This window comes from Ochotona princeps, chromosome 2, assembly GCF_030435755.1.
Source record: "Ochotona princeps isolate mOchPri1 chromosome 2, mOchPri1.hap1, whole genome shotgun sequence".
Classification (NCBI taxonomy): domain Eukaryota; kingdom Metazoa; phylum Chordata; class Mammalia; order Lagomorpha; family Ochotonidae; genus Ochotona; species Ochotona princeps.
The window spans coordinates 4443478-4458101 of NC_080833.1; the positions used below are offsets into that span (position 1 = coordinate 4443478).

Consider the following 14624-nt stretch of genomic DNA (forward strand, 5'->3'; position numbering starts at 1 on the left):
CGTGAGAAGCAGATGGCTCAGGAGTAGCTTCAGGAGATGGGAGAGCCAGCTGTTGAGGGGAGACTGCGGGCCTCAGCACAGCACTGCCAGGAGCCCCCTCTGCCGCTGGATCTCTGACCTGCCTGGCTGGCTGCAGGGTCCAAGAACTGGCCGTTCTTTCACAGAACACCCTGGACTTTCTCTCTGGAACAGATCCCGCATCTACCCGGCCTGTGCAACTCCTGCCCCCTGGTGGCCAGGACTGGGAGTGGATTTGGCTGGGCTCTGCAACCAGGGTGGTCAGACACAGGCCAGTGACCTCAGGATTCCCTCAGTCCCCTTTTAACTCTGACTCCCCAGGATGGGCACCAGAGGCTCAATGCCAATTTCTAAGACAGCTGCTTACCAGGAGTGGGGCCAGAGGGGCTATGAGACCAAGAGCAGACAGGCAGGCCATCAAAGGACAAGGTGATTACTCTGGTGGGGGCAAGGTTGGGCAGTGGGGGAAGGGGTAATCCTGTCAGGCTCAGTTGCCCCCATCAGGGAAAAGGATCCCCAACAAGCCACACCCACAACCCGAAGCCTACCACTGCCAGGCCCCCTGGGCATTCACTCACCCACCTATCTTGCAGCCCCAGAGCGCCTGCTTCACATCTTGGACCACTAGAAGGTGCCGAGCAGGAGGGGTGCCAGATGGAGGGTCCCCCACCACATGGTCGAAGAGGCAGAGAACAGGACCCAGATGTGGATTTGGAAAGACACAGGAGCGCTAGAATCCTCCAAGACCCAAATGTGTGGCAGGAGGAAGCAGTGTGAGGCCCAGTGGATGACTGTGGCTGGAGCTCAGCAGGGCCACCAAGGGGTGCGGGCTGCACCTGTGGTCACAACAGGTCCTGTGGCCCGGTTCCTACTAGGGAAGAGAAGGGTCTGCTTTGTCAACTCCACAGGAAACCTACAGCATGGCCAGCCTGCCCCACAGCTGATCTGGCTGACACCCTCTACCCCCATGGCTGTTGTGGGGAGACTTCATACTCTCCACAGGCCAATGGGCAGGTCGTCCTGAGTTCCCTCAGGGTTGGGGTCTATGAGCTTGGCCCCACACCAACTTCCAGGCTGAGCTGGGGGCCATCTTTTAGATCCCAGGCTGAGGGTGACAACTTGCTGTTTGTGCCCCGATTTTGCTGCGCCAGGCCCCAGGCTGGCAGGGGCTCCTAGCGCGCTCCAGCTGCTACCCTCATGGTGCTCATCTACAAGGGACCGGAAGTCCTTCCCCTGTGGGAAGTGACCTCGATTTACCCCAGCGAGAACATGCCTTCTTGGGAACTCAGGCTGCGGTTCCAGGGGCCTGGGCTGATCCACCTACAAGGCCTGCTGTACCACATGCCCACGCTAAAGGGGCTGACGACGGAGCAGCACCAGATGCCAGCACCTCGCTGCCTTTCACCTACAGGTGTCCAGCACGCCCCCCGTCCCAAGGTGAGGAAGTCCACGTCTGAACAGCTGCCTTTGTAACCACTCGGCCCAGCAGTGCTGTGAATTTAGAACCCTTGGCGTTGTCATGTGCTGCTGCGGCCTTACCAGGAGCCCGGTCCAGTTAAGCAGCCTGTTAGGATGTGCCTAGACCCCACCCCACCCCTCGGCTCCTGGCGCATGACCCGCTGTGCAGCCCAGGAATGGGCCTGAGACCATTAGTATGCATGGCTGGCCTTGCCAGGGTGGGGCCAGAGTTAGGCAGTGCCTGGAACGTGCCATAGCCCAGCCTTCACCCTAGGGGCAGGCCCTGCTGGGTCCCAAGGGTGAGGTTTCCATGCTGCTCTCATCCTATGTCCCTCTGATGTCCAGGACCTTATCGGGGAATCCCAGATAAAAAGGTGAGCATCCAGCTTTCCGGGACCGGCCCACAGCTTTGTGCAGTCAGAAACCACAGCTCCAGTCCCACGACTGCTGCCCTCTCCACCTGGAAGCCAACTCGGGAGTTGGCCTGGGGTCAGGGTGGGATCCCAGCAGGGCTCAGAGCAGCAGCCAAGGTACTACAGGCAGCGGAGTACCACCAAGAGAGGCCACTGTACCCAGGTGGGGCCAAATCCATCCCGTCTCCTGGGCTGGGAGCAGAGCCCGCACACCGAGGCACACATGACCCACAGGGGGTGGGGCACTGGTGTGTTTTCAGCCCCAATGCCCAAGCCCCCATCCCAACCTGGGAAGAATTATCCAGAGAGCAAGGGAACTGAGACCTGAGAAACCCCTCCTCCCAGACATGGATCTTTCTGGAAGCAGCTTTGGAAGGTAAGCAGGATCCAAAGCAGCAGGGAACAACGAACTCTCTGCACCCCGCCCCCAATCCTGCAGGAACCTGGGGTGCAGGCAACAGCCCACGTGTCCTTGCACCCCCAAAGAATGAGACATAGCGCACTGGCCAACACCTTGGTGGTATAGTGTAGCTTGGTTTTATTTATGTCCACAAATATTTCAAAAAAATTACAAAATACTCCAACGGAGAGAACACAGAAGTCACGGTTTCTGGGCGTCTACTCTGCTCACACTGCTGTCTCAGGCCAACTACTCATATTTACATTTAGCTTCGATAGAGAAACGTAGGATTCAGAGGGTCTGCTCTGCTCTGCGCCTACCGCAGTGCAACAGGAAGCAACCTCGACAACACTGAACGATACACACAGAACACAGAGACCAGAGGGCGGCTCCAAGGGGACCCGCAGAGCTGGGGCCTCCACTGGCTCCACTGGGGAGGGCTCAGGGCGTGGGTTGGCTAGAGATTCTCAGTGCTTCCCCTGGGGGGTGGAGAGAGAACTAAAGGAAACAAGAGAACACCTTGAGACAAGTTTCCAAGCTCAGACTTCAAGTCCTTCACTCTTTCTCTTTGGAAAAATGGGTGACAGGGAGAGGAGAGAAGCTCCACTGAATGGCAGCCACGCTGTCCCAAGAAGGAAGCTACAGGGATGGAGGGGCGGGCTGGAAGCAGCAGGCGCTCACCTGGAACCACGTGGCCGGCTCACTGAGCTTGTGCCCCTTACCCCTAAGAACTGAGGTTACGGCAGGAATGGAATGGGAGAAAAAACAACGAAAAGAACTACCAGTATTTCCAACAGACACACAATCCTGTCTGTAAAAAATGAAACCAAAACCTATTCAACAGAAACGGGAAACGCCCCTGATGCAGTGAACCCCGACCCTGAACCTGAGCGCAGACCTCTGGGTCTGTGTCCAGCTCTTGGCCTCCTCTGCCTGCCCATGCCTGGTTCCCGCATGCACTTGGCGTCCACCGCCCCACAGGGTGGTCTCTGCCTGTCCAGCCACACACAGGCAGAGGCAGCAGGCCTCCAGAGTCCGAGGGAGGCGGCCTGAAGCAGCCTTGTCCTTGGCGCAAGCCTGGCCCCCACCACGTCCCCACCCTCTGTCTGGGAGAAAGTGTGCCATATCCACCCAGGACAGCCACGCCAGTGGCCTGGCTCCCGCATGGTGGCACCCACTTCACACGTGTCATTGGGACTCCTAGAGCCACCTCTAGGATGGGGAGTGGGAGCCAGTGGCTTCCCAGCCCAGGGTGACCACCATGCATGGGCTACTCCAGCCTGTTCACACCAGGGCCTCTCCTCTCACAGCAGCCTAGGCCTCATGGAAGATGTGAGCGGCGCCGGGCACCGAGGCGCACGTCCCTGGCAGATTCCTTTGGCAAGTGTGTGTCCTGGGCCTCTCGTGTGCTGAGTTATTTGCATGGAACCACTTTCTTGACTTTTCTAGAATGTACATGAAATTTCCAGAGTACTAAAAAAGGCAATTCATCCAGAACAATCCAATGTGTGTGCATAGTATTCTAGAAGGAAACCTACAGTCAGACACACAGACACGTGCTTTCCACCCTGCAGACAGAACAACAGGGGACACCCAGGAACAGAACACCAACATTCAGCTCCTGTTCTCCTTGTGCAAAACCAAAGAGCTCCACCTGCCCAAGCATGGCCGCCGGGGGCAGCACGGCGTCCGAAGGCCGCCCCTGCCCCCTGCAGCTGCCGCGAGGGCACCCAGGCCCAAGCTGCTGCCTGCCTGCCACCGGTGACGCCCTCCTGTCCCTTTAATTAAAGGGAGAATTATATAGAACTTTTTATTAAAAAATCAACTCTGTATTCTGTCAATAGCTGGTAGGAATTCACAAGTAGTGACATGGCTGGAAAAAATAGATCAGAATAGTAGTTTGTGGAAGGAAAAAAAGGCTGTTCTAAAATTATTTATTTACAGACATAAAAAGCCATGCTGCAGAACTTTTCAAATTATGAAGATTTCCTACAATGTATTAAAATAAAAGATTTTTTAAAAATTATAGCTCTTGGATCCCACACATATGCTGCCTGTCTGCCCGCCCCGTGGGCTCCAGCACACTCAGTGGAGGGCGAGGACCGGACGCTAGCACCTACCAAGAACTCAAGGAGAACACTAAAGCCAGAGCCCAGGGTGGCAGGAAGTGCGCTGAAGGCTCAGCCCGCCCAGGGCCGGCTCGGCTGCTGGGGGCATGCAGGGGGCCCACGTTCCAGGGACTCCTCTCCACAAACGAACACCAGGATGAGACACGGTTGTAGTCGTGGGGTTTTAAATATATAAAGAAATCTAGAAGATACTCTCTTTGCTTTTGCAGCTCCTATTGTCTGTGAAAAGTCCTGGTATCTCCACAGCAGCACTAACAGCTGAGCAACTTACAACTGCTTGTCACCTTCTTTCTTCAGTCGGCTGGGAGCAAAAAACACAAGAGCGAGTGTGGGCCACTGGGCCTGGCCACTGGGGCAAGGCCAGGCCTGTGGCAGCTGACAGAGCCAGGACCCCGAGGGGGCAAGCCCTGGCCCTCATCCCATGGCCTCCCACAGGGCTGTCCCACCTGCCGCTCCACCTCCTTACCTGTAATAATCCTCCTGACTCGGGAGGTGGCCACCGTGCATGTGGGGGTGTCCATGCAGCCACTGCTGCTCCATGGCTAGTCTCTGCAGCTCCGCGGACTGGGCATGCATGGCCTGCAGCTGGTGGGCGGCCGACATGGGGGGTGGGATGGCCCCAGGCAAGTCTCGGGGGTAGGGGGTGCCTGCCAATACAAGAGTTTCCACTAGAGCCGGTCGGAGCCCAGCACCAAGGTCGGGACAGTGTATCCAGCAGCTGCCACCACTGGCCAGGCCCAGGCCCCTCCCATGCCCCACCGTGAGGGGCAACAGGCTGCTGGGCAGGGACTCGTCAAAACATAACCTGTTGGGGAGAGAAAGGGCCTACGAATGCCCAACACTCTCATGCCTTAGGCTCTGCTGCAAGCGGAACCCGGTGCTTCCCCTGCTGTGCCACCGTCGCTGCCCTGCTCCGGGGAGGGCGACTTAGTCTTGTTCTGTGTCTGTGACCCACCTACCCCCAGAGCCCTCTGAGAGCAGGGCAGGGCAGCCTCTTCCCACACAGATACCCCATTCACCAATACAGCCAACGCACACTGTGGCACAGCCACCCCCAAGACCTCCAACCACACTCCAGCTGGCGTCCGCCTCTTTCCAGACCCATCCTTACCAAACACTGGGTGACGCAGCATCTCGTGCTCGTGGGGTGGCTGTCCAAGCAGAGGGTTGGGGAGAGTGCCAGGCGGGTAGGGGAAGCGGGCCAAGTGAGGGCCAGCAGTCAAGGGGTCGACCAGTGGGTGAACTGGACCTGCTGATCCTATAAAATGACAAAGTCCAGATACAGAGCAGGGCACGGCTCCAGGGGTTCTTCCAGTGTCTGCCCTCCGTGGCAGAATCACCAGCAACTTCTTCCTCCCCTGAACTGGGCCCTGGTCATCAGGGCAGGCACTACCACCTAGCTGCTCCACCTTCAGGCAGTGCAGAACCCCAAGTACTCTCTACTGGTGACCCTGGCCCTCCCTACTAAGAAGCTACCATCAATAGAACCCCCTGGCTGCCAGCTCGGCTTGACTTGTACCTGCCGGGTCCACAGGAACCCAATCTTGCCCAGGGGGTGTTTCATGTCCCAAATGCCGGCTGGACTGGGATCCTACTGCCTGGACTGCCTCCCTGGGGTGGCTAAGCAAGGCCAGCAGAGCAAGTGCAGGCCAAAGGAGGCTCAGTCTAACCCCACCAGGCACAGGCCCAGGGACACACAATAAAGTGGTGCTGGGATGGTGCCTGCTTGTCGTATAAGCTGGCAGGGATCCAACAGCACTGGCGTCTCCAGGAGCCTGCTCAGGGTTCCATGCAATCGGGCTCTCCCTTGGCGTCTGCTTTCCATCTGATGGCTCCTCCAAGGCCTCCTGCCAGTCAGTTTTCCGACAGCAACAGAGAAACTAGGCCTCCACGCACCCTTCCCCTTGCCTACCACCTGCCTGCTTGTGAGCACAGCCTGGCCTAGCTTGGAGTCCATACTGAGCTGTCTGGACCAGCCATCCTGCAGCTGGTCAGCTGACTGGGAAGACAGGACGGTGCAGCCTGGCTCTCATGGAACATTCTCACCAGGGGCCACCTGGACCTTTGGGGCTCCAAGGCTCCAAGGTCCTGTCCCTCACCTGCTTCTCCCCACCCCAAACACAGGACCAAGAGCCTAACGTGTGAGTGGGAGGCTGGTGCTGCGGAGCCCAGAGGCTGAGCCAGCACCAAGGCTGGCTGGGAGGTGGGTGCTGCGGTCCACCAGGACCTGCAGAGTCAGCCAGAGAGAGATTACAGTCTGGGAACAGTTGGGTTGTCCTACAAAGGCCCAGGGGTTGGGCTCGGTCTCCAAAGTCCTAAGCTGATGACTAACAGGAGGTAAGGGCAGATTTGACCACTATGGCACCGGGAAGGCAGTTCAGTAGGAAGTTGGTTTCCTGAGCTAGATGGGCCTGGCTTCTCGCGCTGCTGCCTCGCAGGGCACTGATCCTGCCTCCCCAGGTGAGGGCACAATGGGCGCACTCCACCCTGGGGTGAACCTCTAACACCAGGAGCCAGGCCAGGCCTCCTTTCCACCAAGCAGTTTCTGGCACAATGACAATGGATGATGGCTCCATCTCAGCTTAGGACCTGTGCCCCTCCCCACTCCTGGCATCCCCTCTGCACCCAGGCCAGGACACCCACCTTGGTGGAGAGGGTCCTGCTGGTGGAGGTGGAGGTGAGAGTGGATGTGTGAGTGCTGGTGATGGTGTGGGGTCACATTGAACATCTGCAGTCGGGCCAGGGGGTCGCTGGTCAGAGACGCCATGCGCTCAGCGTGGATGCGCTCAGCCGCGAGTCTGTCAGGGTAGCTCATCTCAGGTCGCAGCTGGGGGCCAGCCAAGGCCAGTCTCTCACGCTCCAAAGGGTTCAGACCAGGGTGGAAAGATGCAAATGGGTGTGGGCCAGCCGCAGGGGGGATGGTGAGGGCGCTGTGCCGGGCGAAGTGCTCCATGGGGTTGGTGGCCGGGTGCAGGGGATCCAGCTCCGGGGGCTTCACCTCGAAGCCCGGCTTCATCCTCTCCCGCAGCTCCCGCTCACGAATCTCACGCTCGCGGATCTCCCGCTCCCGCAGCTCCCGTTCGCGGATCGTGGGGTCCACGTTGTAGAGGCCGGGCATGTGGTAAGCCAGCAGGGGGTCAGTGGGGTTGAGGGGCATGTAGAAGGGGTGGTTGCGGTTGGTGGGTGACATGACATGGGGTCGAGCGTACTCGCTCAGGGTCCGGAGGGCAGGCGTGTCAGGCCCAATGTAGGGGGGCACAGCAGCAATGGTCGTTGGCGGTGGCTCGAAGGATGGCCGCATGTGGCCCGGCCCTGTGAGCTGCGGCTCACTAAGGCGGCCTTCGTGTGCTGAGCTGGACGCCTTCTGCTGAAGGAAAGGAGGGGGTGAGAGGTGGCTGCACACCGTGTGGGCTCCCGGCTGGAGTGCATCACGGTCGGCCCTGCCTCCTGGTTCCGCGTTCGTAACACACGGGGAACCCCTGCTGCTCCTCCCCGACCCCTGGCAGTGACACAGGTGACAGGTCTCTGAGGCACAGGCAGGTGAGCACAGGGCACTACAGTGCATCACTGGCACCTGCTGAGTGCCTGAGGAGCCAATTCAGAGACATGCAACTCAACTTGTGCCCAAGGCCTGGGACGGCACAGCCTGCAGCTGATCCTCCTGCTCCCGAGCAGGCTGGAGCCGAGCACCTCCCAACTCACAGCTGCACGCTCGGCCTCTCGCTCCCGCTCCCGCTCGCGCTCGCGTTCCTTCTCCTTCTCTTTCTCCCGCTCGCGCTCCTCCCGGGCCTTCTGCTCAGCCTCCCGCTTGGCCTTCTCGACGGCCTCCTCCCTCTTCTTGGCCAGTTTGGAGCCAGCCAGAGGCATGAAGTACAGGTCTGTCCGTGCACAGGAGTTGTAGCCCCGGTCCAGGTGTTTGTAGAACCTAGGAAAGGCCGCGACTCTTGCTCCTGGCCCCGCCTCCTCTCCAAAGCCCCTGCCCGCCTCTCCTGCACACTCATGCCTGGTTTCCCGAAACCCAATACCTGGCAGACTGGCTGGCATGGCTGGGGGTGTCCACAACCGTGGGCTCAGGGGATGGGCTTCTCGGAGGGGGCGGGGGGCTCTCGGGCTCCTCAGCATCATCGCGAATCTCTTCCTTGATCTGCACAGCGGGGAGCGGGCAGGAGGCCCCCCCTGGAATGCCACCTCCCGAAGAGACAGCGGCAGAGCAAGGCGGCTGGGCTGAGCTGCTGGGCCCCGCAGGTGGGGTGGAGGTGGAGGGGCAGGTGGGAGGGGTGATGGAGGGTGGGCCTCCAGGTACAAAGGAGTGCTGAGCAAATGGGGGCTGGGGGGGCACCTGGTGGAGGCTGGCTGGGGGGTGGGAGGCAGCAGCAGGAGTCAGGTTCTGGCTCTGGGTCAGCCCAGGGGGCTGGGCAGGAGAGGAGGGCAAAGGCTGGCTCTGGGGCATGAGCTGCAGGGGAGGGGGGTGAGCTGACGGCGGGTGGTGTGTGGACAGGGAGCTCAGGGGCTTCAGGGCTGGAGGGGGTGGCAGGTTGGCATTCATGGAGAAGGGCGATGGCCCCGAGAGGTGAGGAGGGTGCTTGTGGGCCTGAGGTGCTGGCAGCTGGGGGATGGGCGTGGTGGGTGGGGGCTTGATATGTGGCATGGCCAATGGTGCTGGTGGTAAGGGCTGCTCCCTCGGGGGCTGCTGCGCCTGCAATGTTGCCTGGGTGGCTGGGAGCTGCAAGGTGCCGTGAGGGTGTGCGGTGGCTGGGGAGGCGCCCAGGGCAGCCTGGCCTTGGGAGGTCTGAGGAGGAAGGCCAAAGGGCTGGGGGGGCCCTGGGTGCTGCAGCATGGGACCGGCCTGTAGGCCATGTGGGCCCTGGCCGTGCAGGGCGGGCTGGCTGTGAGTGGGAGCTGGTGCCTGGCCAGTTGGAGGGTGTGGCGAGGGCAGCCGTGGAGGGTGCAGGGCAGGAGCCTGCTGGATGTGCGAGTGTGCAGCAGGTGCTACCGGGGCTGGAGGCTGGCTAGGAGGCGGCACGGCTGCAGGGGAGCCCTGCGCAGGGGGTGCAGTGGCAGAGGCTGTAGGGCCCGGGGTAGGGAGCTGGGATGCTCCGGCCTGTGCTGCTGAGGGGGTGGTAGGAGCCCCCCCGGGGGCCTGCAGGGCTGGGGGCTGGGCCTGCAGCAGCTGTTGCTGGGCAGATGAGTCCGAGTCACTCTCGTTGTCCTGGGGGCTGGGGATGCTGGGGGACGTGCTGCGATTGTCCTGGTCAATGTCTTTGGGGTCACTGCTTCCCTCATCGTTGACACTGCGGCTGTCTGAACTCTCCCCTTCACCTTCCGATGGGGAGTTGGGCCGGCTGATCTCCTAGAGCCAGAGAAGGGACGATGGCAGCCTGGGAGCCAGGCCTCTGCCCTGCGCTGCCAGGGACAGCATACAGAGACCTCCGTCATCAGGCAACAGCTACCTTGGCCCGGGGGCTGAGGGCCCTTCCTGCTCGCTCCCCTGCCGCCACCCCACCCCTCCCCGCTCCCAAGAGACAGCACTCAGCCTAGTCAAAGCTCCTCAGGCAGCCCCAGGGCCAGCAGCAACGCACACCTGGGTTTTGGTCTTCTTGGAGCTGGTCCTGTCCGACTCCTCCGTGTCGGAGGCCACCTTGTCGCGCTGTCGCTTGGTGCTCTTCAGCGGGGATGAGGCTTCCTCCTTCACCTTCTACAGTGGGAAGCACGAGCAGCAGTCAGGCCATGGGGGGAGCTAACAATGGCAGACACTCTCTCCCTCAACAGTTCCCTCACCAGAAGCAGAGGAGAGGTGAGCCAGAAGGGCACAGGCACCAGGGCCTGTGGGGAGGGCACCTGCCTGAAGTCCAGGGAAGCTCGCAAAAGAGGGCATCCTTGGAGGACCCTTCTCTCTCCAGGCCTCAGGCCTGTACCTACAGCCGTCAGCCCTCCACAAATGACCTACAGCCTGCGTTGGAGGTGCTGAATAGCAGCTCCAGAAACTCTGCTTTCTAATATGAGGGATGCCAAGGGCAGCCCCGCCCAACCCCAGCCCCTGACCTTGGCAGACTTCTTCACTGTTTCCGCTTTGCTGTCATTGCTGGAGGTGCTGGCGGCGCTGGGGGAATTGCGGCCACTGGAGCGGATGTCTTCATTGATGGGCGAGGTGCGACCGTCAGGGCTGGCTGGCTGCTTCTTGCGACCACTGCGTAGTGTAGACATCTGCCCATCCAGATCGGGGACTGGTGAGGACCCAGCACCATGTGGCCCCCACCAGTCTTGAGGCCAATCCCAGTCTGGCAAAACAGGCATGGAAGCTAAGGGTGCAGCTAAGGACAGGCGGGGAAGGTGACAGAGAAGGAGGAGCCATTCCTGGGACCAGAGCCCTGGAAGTGCAGAGCCATGTGGGCTCAGAGACTGGGGGCCGTGGTTAAGGTTGTTACACCTGCTCCCTTCAAAGTGAGCAGAAGCCAGGCAGGCTGTCTACAGCCCTGAGACAACATGAAGGACAGCAGAGGGTGGACAGCCACAGCCACCTGCCCAAAGGCCCCAACAACAGCCTCAGTTGCCCAAGTCCTGGCCGCAGACCCAGGCAGCAAAACAAGCCCCTTGAGGGAGGAGGCTGCACGGCTGAAGAGCGGGCAAGCAGTTTCCAAAACCAGATCAAATATTTTAAAATAAGACGAAAGGAGCCTGCGAAGCGCACAGCAGCCAGACAGGACAGAGTGGAGGGGAGTGGTCCCCAGGCCAGGGCACGTGACACGGGAGCCTGCATCTACCCTCAAGATGGCCCCCAGCTGGCCCTCCTAGACAGAAGAGCAGCGGGCATGAGCCAGGCAGCAGCCAGGCCCCAGCAGGTGGCCTCACCGAGCCCCGACTCCGCCGTGTCCTCATGCTATGCTTCCCGCTGAGCCCATCCTCCTCCTCCTTGACGGGCTTGAACATGAAGGGCGGCGGGTCCACGGGCTTCTCGACGGGCGGGAGCTCGCCGTACTTCTTGAAGTGGATGCGGCAGTCGGTGCACAGCAGGACGTTCTCCCGGCCTCCGTGGTGCCAGTCTTTGGAGGCTTCATGAGGAAAGAGCGGTGAGGGTGCCAGCTGAGGAAACCATTCTCTCCCTGAGGAGGTCTGGACCAAGGCTCCGGTGTGGGGCCCTGTCAGGAGAGGGCTGCAGGAGCGTGCCCTGCCCCTCACCAGAGTCCCCTGAACTTAAGCGAGTCTGTCCCACCACTCATCAGTAAGGACTCCACACTGAGGTGTAAATAGGGCAATGAAATTAAAAGATTCCTAGACACAGTTTTGGCGCAGCAGGTTAAGCTGCCACCCGAGATGCTGGCAACCTCCAGTTTAAGTCCAGGCTGCTCCACTTCCAGTCTAGTCCCCAGCTCATGTGCCCGGGTCCCTGTTCCTATGAAGAGACACCCAGATGCAGTTCTAGGTTCCTGATTTCATCCTGCTGCAGGACCCAATTGTTGCTGCCATTTGGAGAAAAAAAAAGTGGATCAAAGACCTGTCTCTGCCTCTCCCTTTCTAACTATGCTTTTAAAATAAATGAATCTTGAAAAAGAAACCAAAAATTGTTCTCAACCCCAAAGACAATGATGCACAGATGTCCAATCAGCGACAGCTCTAGGTGGACCTTCAGGCAGCCACATGCCGAGGTCAGGGCCGCAGTACTTACTGGTGGTGAAGCAGTGGCGGCAGGCGTAACCCTTCAGCTCCTGCTCGCTGTCCTCACTGTCAAAGTCATCCTCGCTGGCAGAACTCAGGTCCACTGGGCACACAGGGGAGGGGAGAATACGCCATTAGGCTGGTAGAAGAACAGGACCCACAACCTGGTGGCCAACGGCTCTGTCCCAGGCTCTTAACCACCAGTCTGTGTTGGACAGTACTCATGAAGGTTGGCTGGCATGAGGGGGTGCTAACGCTGTTCCTGCACACCCCCGGGCATGGGCCCTGATGCCCACACAGGAGAATCTGAATGGGGACAGGGCATCATGGGAGCCTTGCCTGGGCCTCCTGGCACCCTGGGATCCTTTCTGGTTGTCAGCACGGGCAGCCTGCTGGAAGTCGGGGCGCGAGGCTGTGGGCTCCACAGTGCACAAGGTGGGCACAGTGAAGAGCAGCAGAGTAAGGGTCAAGCTGACCTCACTGTCCCGTCCAGGCACAGCACACGCGAGTCCCTGTGGTAGACTCCAGCATGCAGAAAACTGCCACAGGCTAAGGCCAAGACTCACAGACTTCAAAGGAAGCGAGTTTTCTTATAAATACTGAAATGTATGAATAATCTTTAATACTCTCCCTACTAGGGCCCGGCAGTGTGGTCTAGTGGCTAAAGTCCTCGCCTTGAACGCCCCGGGATCCCATATGGGCGCCGGTTCTAATCCCGGCAGCTCCACTTCCCATCCAGCTCCCTGCTTGTGACCTGGGAAAGCAGTCAAGGACGGCCCAGTGCCTTGGGACCCTGCACCCGCATGGGAGACCCAGAAGAGGTTCCTGGTTCCCGGCATCGGATCGGCGTACCGGCCATCGCGGCTCACTTGGGGAGTGAATCATTGGACGGAAGATCTTTCTCTCTGTCTCTCCTCCTCTCTGTGTATCTGACTGTAATAAAGTGAATAAATCTTAAAAAAAAAAAAAATACTCTCCCTACTAAACCTCGACTCCCCACACACTCACACAGCTTACAGACAAGGATGCTTTGGGCTGTCAGTGGGTGCTGAATGTAGAGTCCCCCACCACTTGCTGCGGTGCAAAGACCCCCACTTACAGAATTCACTGGAGGGAGGCCTGGAGGGCGTGCTGACAGGAGTGGATGCAGTGCGGGTCTTGATGCGCCTGAACACAGCCTGCCTCCGGTGACGACGGTGGGCCCGCGAGCTGGCCGCTTCGGGCGTTTTCTTCCAGTAGTAATAGAAGGTGATCAGCTCCCCCTGCCAACGAGAAGGGCTGGCTGTGAGGGTGGGCTGAGGAACCGTGTGGCTCTTGCAGGTTCTCCATGGTGCCTGCCACTACTGGAGAAGAAAATGAGGGCTGTCCTTCGAGCTGTGAGGGGACCAAACTCACTGAAGGAACACAGACACAGAGCTGCCCACGGTGACCCCAACAGGGCCTGTTGCTCAGCCCCACAGCACACGGCACCCAGACTCCCACAAGTCCCACTCAGGGGTGGCCACCACGGGCCAGACACTGTCAGGGCTGTGCACACAGAAGACACTTCCGGAGACTGCTGTCCCTCGGGAGTGGGGTGGGGGGTGGTGGGTCTGAGCGTCAACAGGCGTGTGCATATACAGGCTGCTTAATTCACAGCATTCCAAGGCTATCACACATGCGTGAGAAGGAAATGCCTGGCCAGTTAAGACTACCCCAGAAACGACCCATCAACCAAACCGAACTGCCATGGTGCCAGGGAACTGGGCCCAGTGGAAGGTTAGGAAGAACAGAGCCCTCACATCCAAGCAAACTACTGCTCCACTCTCCACAGGCCTCAAGTCAAATGCCCACACCTGGACAAGATGGCGCAAGTCCTGAAGGCCAGGACTGGGCTTCACAAAGACCACTGCGAGGTGGTGGACCCACAATAGTGCTGATGCAAAAATGAAACCTCACGTGCCCAGAGCTCAGCCTTTATGGCTCGAATGACTCTTTCTTCCACGGCCTGTCAGAAAGGGAACAAAAAAAGTACAGCAAATTCAACTTGACAGAGAGCTGCATACAAATGGCCCACAAACCCTGGCCTACATAAGCAATGTCTTCAGCTGGATTTCAAACAGAGCACCACTGCAGCGCAAGAGCCTGGATCACACTTCTCTCAGCAGACCCCAGAGCCCGGGCAGTGACACTACTGCCTCACCCCAAGGACACGGTCTGGGATGAGCGCCTAGCTACAGACTGACAGCGACAAGCTGAAGGAAGAGGTGTCGACACCAAGCAACCAGCTCCTCTGATGGACTCAGCACCCAAGCAGAATGGGTTTCACCGGAAACAGCTCCAGGGTCAAGGTCACTGCACGCCATGAGACGAGGTGGATGAGGCCATACAGAGCCCTCCCTCCCAGGCTAGGCATTCGCTAAGCGGGACCCCAGCTGTCACTCGCTCGCGAGGGGAGGCAGTGAAGCAGGGCAGCCTCTGACTGCCTGGAGCCTCCTCAGCGGTGCTCCACCCCACGCCTGCCGCACAGCATCAAATGAGCACCATCTAGGCCACGGAGCCGCCACAGTGAGC

At 59.6% G+C, this 14624-nt stretch overlaps 1 protein-coding gene across 9 annotated transcripts in view; it reads right to left on the reverse strand.

Moving 5' to 3' along the window:
• Positions 1 to 4206: 4206 nt before the first annotated feature.
• RERE (arginine-glutamic acid dipeptide repeats) overlaps positions 4207 to 14624 on the reverse strand; it is a 375029-nt gene continuing 364611 nt past the window's right edge. For 8 of the 9 annotated variants that reach the window (XM_058674765.1, XM_058674739.1, XM_058674755.1 and 5 more), the window contains 11 exons: positions 13171 to 13333; positions 12082 to 12174; positions 11268 to 11467; positions 10461 to 10622; positions 10000 to 10113; positions 8444 to 9768; positions 8121 to 8343; positions 7062 to 7785; positions 5530 to 5676; positions 4885 to 5065; positions 4207 to 4719 (listed from right to left, as the gene is read on the reverse strand). In XM_058674765.1, coding sequence (XP_058530748.1) covers positions 4686 to 4719; positions 4885 to 5065; positions 5530 to 5676; positions 7062 to 7785; positions 8121 to 8343; positions 8444 to 9768; positions 10000 to 10113; positions 10461 to 10622; positions 11268 to 11467; positions 12082 to 12174; positions 13171 to 13333 — 3366 coding nt within the window. In that variant the 3' untranslated portion in view covers positions 4207 to 4685. The remainder of the gene's footprint in view (positions 4720 to 4884; positions 5066 to 5529; positions 5677 to 7061; positions 7786 to 8120; positions 8344 to 8443; positions 9769 to 9999; positions 10114 to 10460; positions 10623 to 11267; positions 11468 to 12081; positions 12175 to 13170; positions 13334 to 14624) is intronic. The other variant, XM_058674761.1, reaches the window with a different exon arrangement.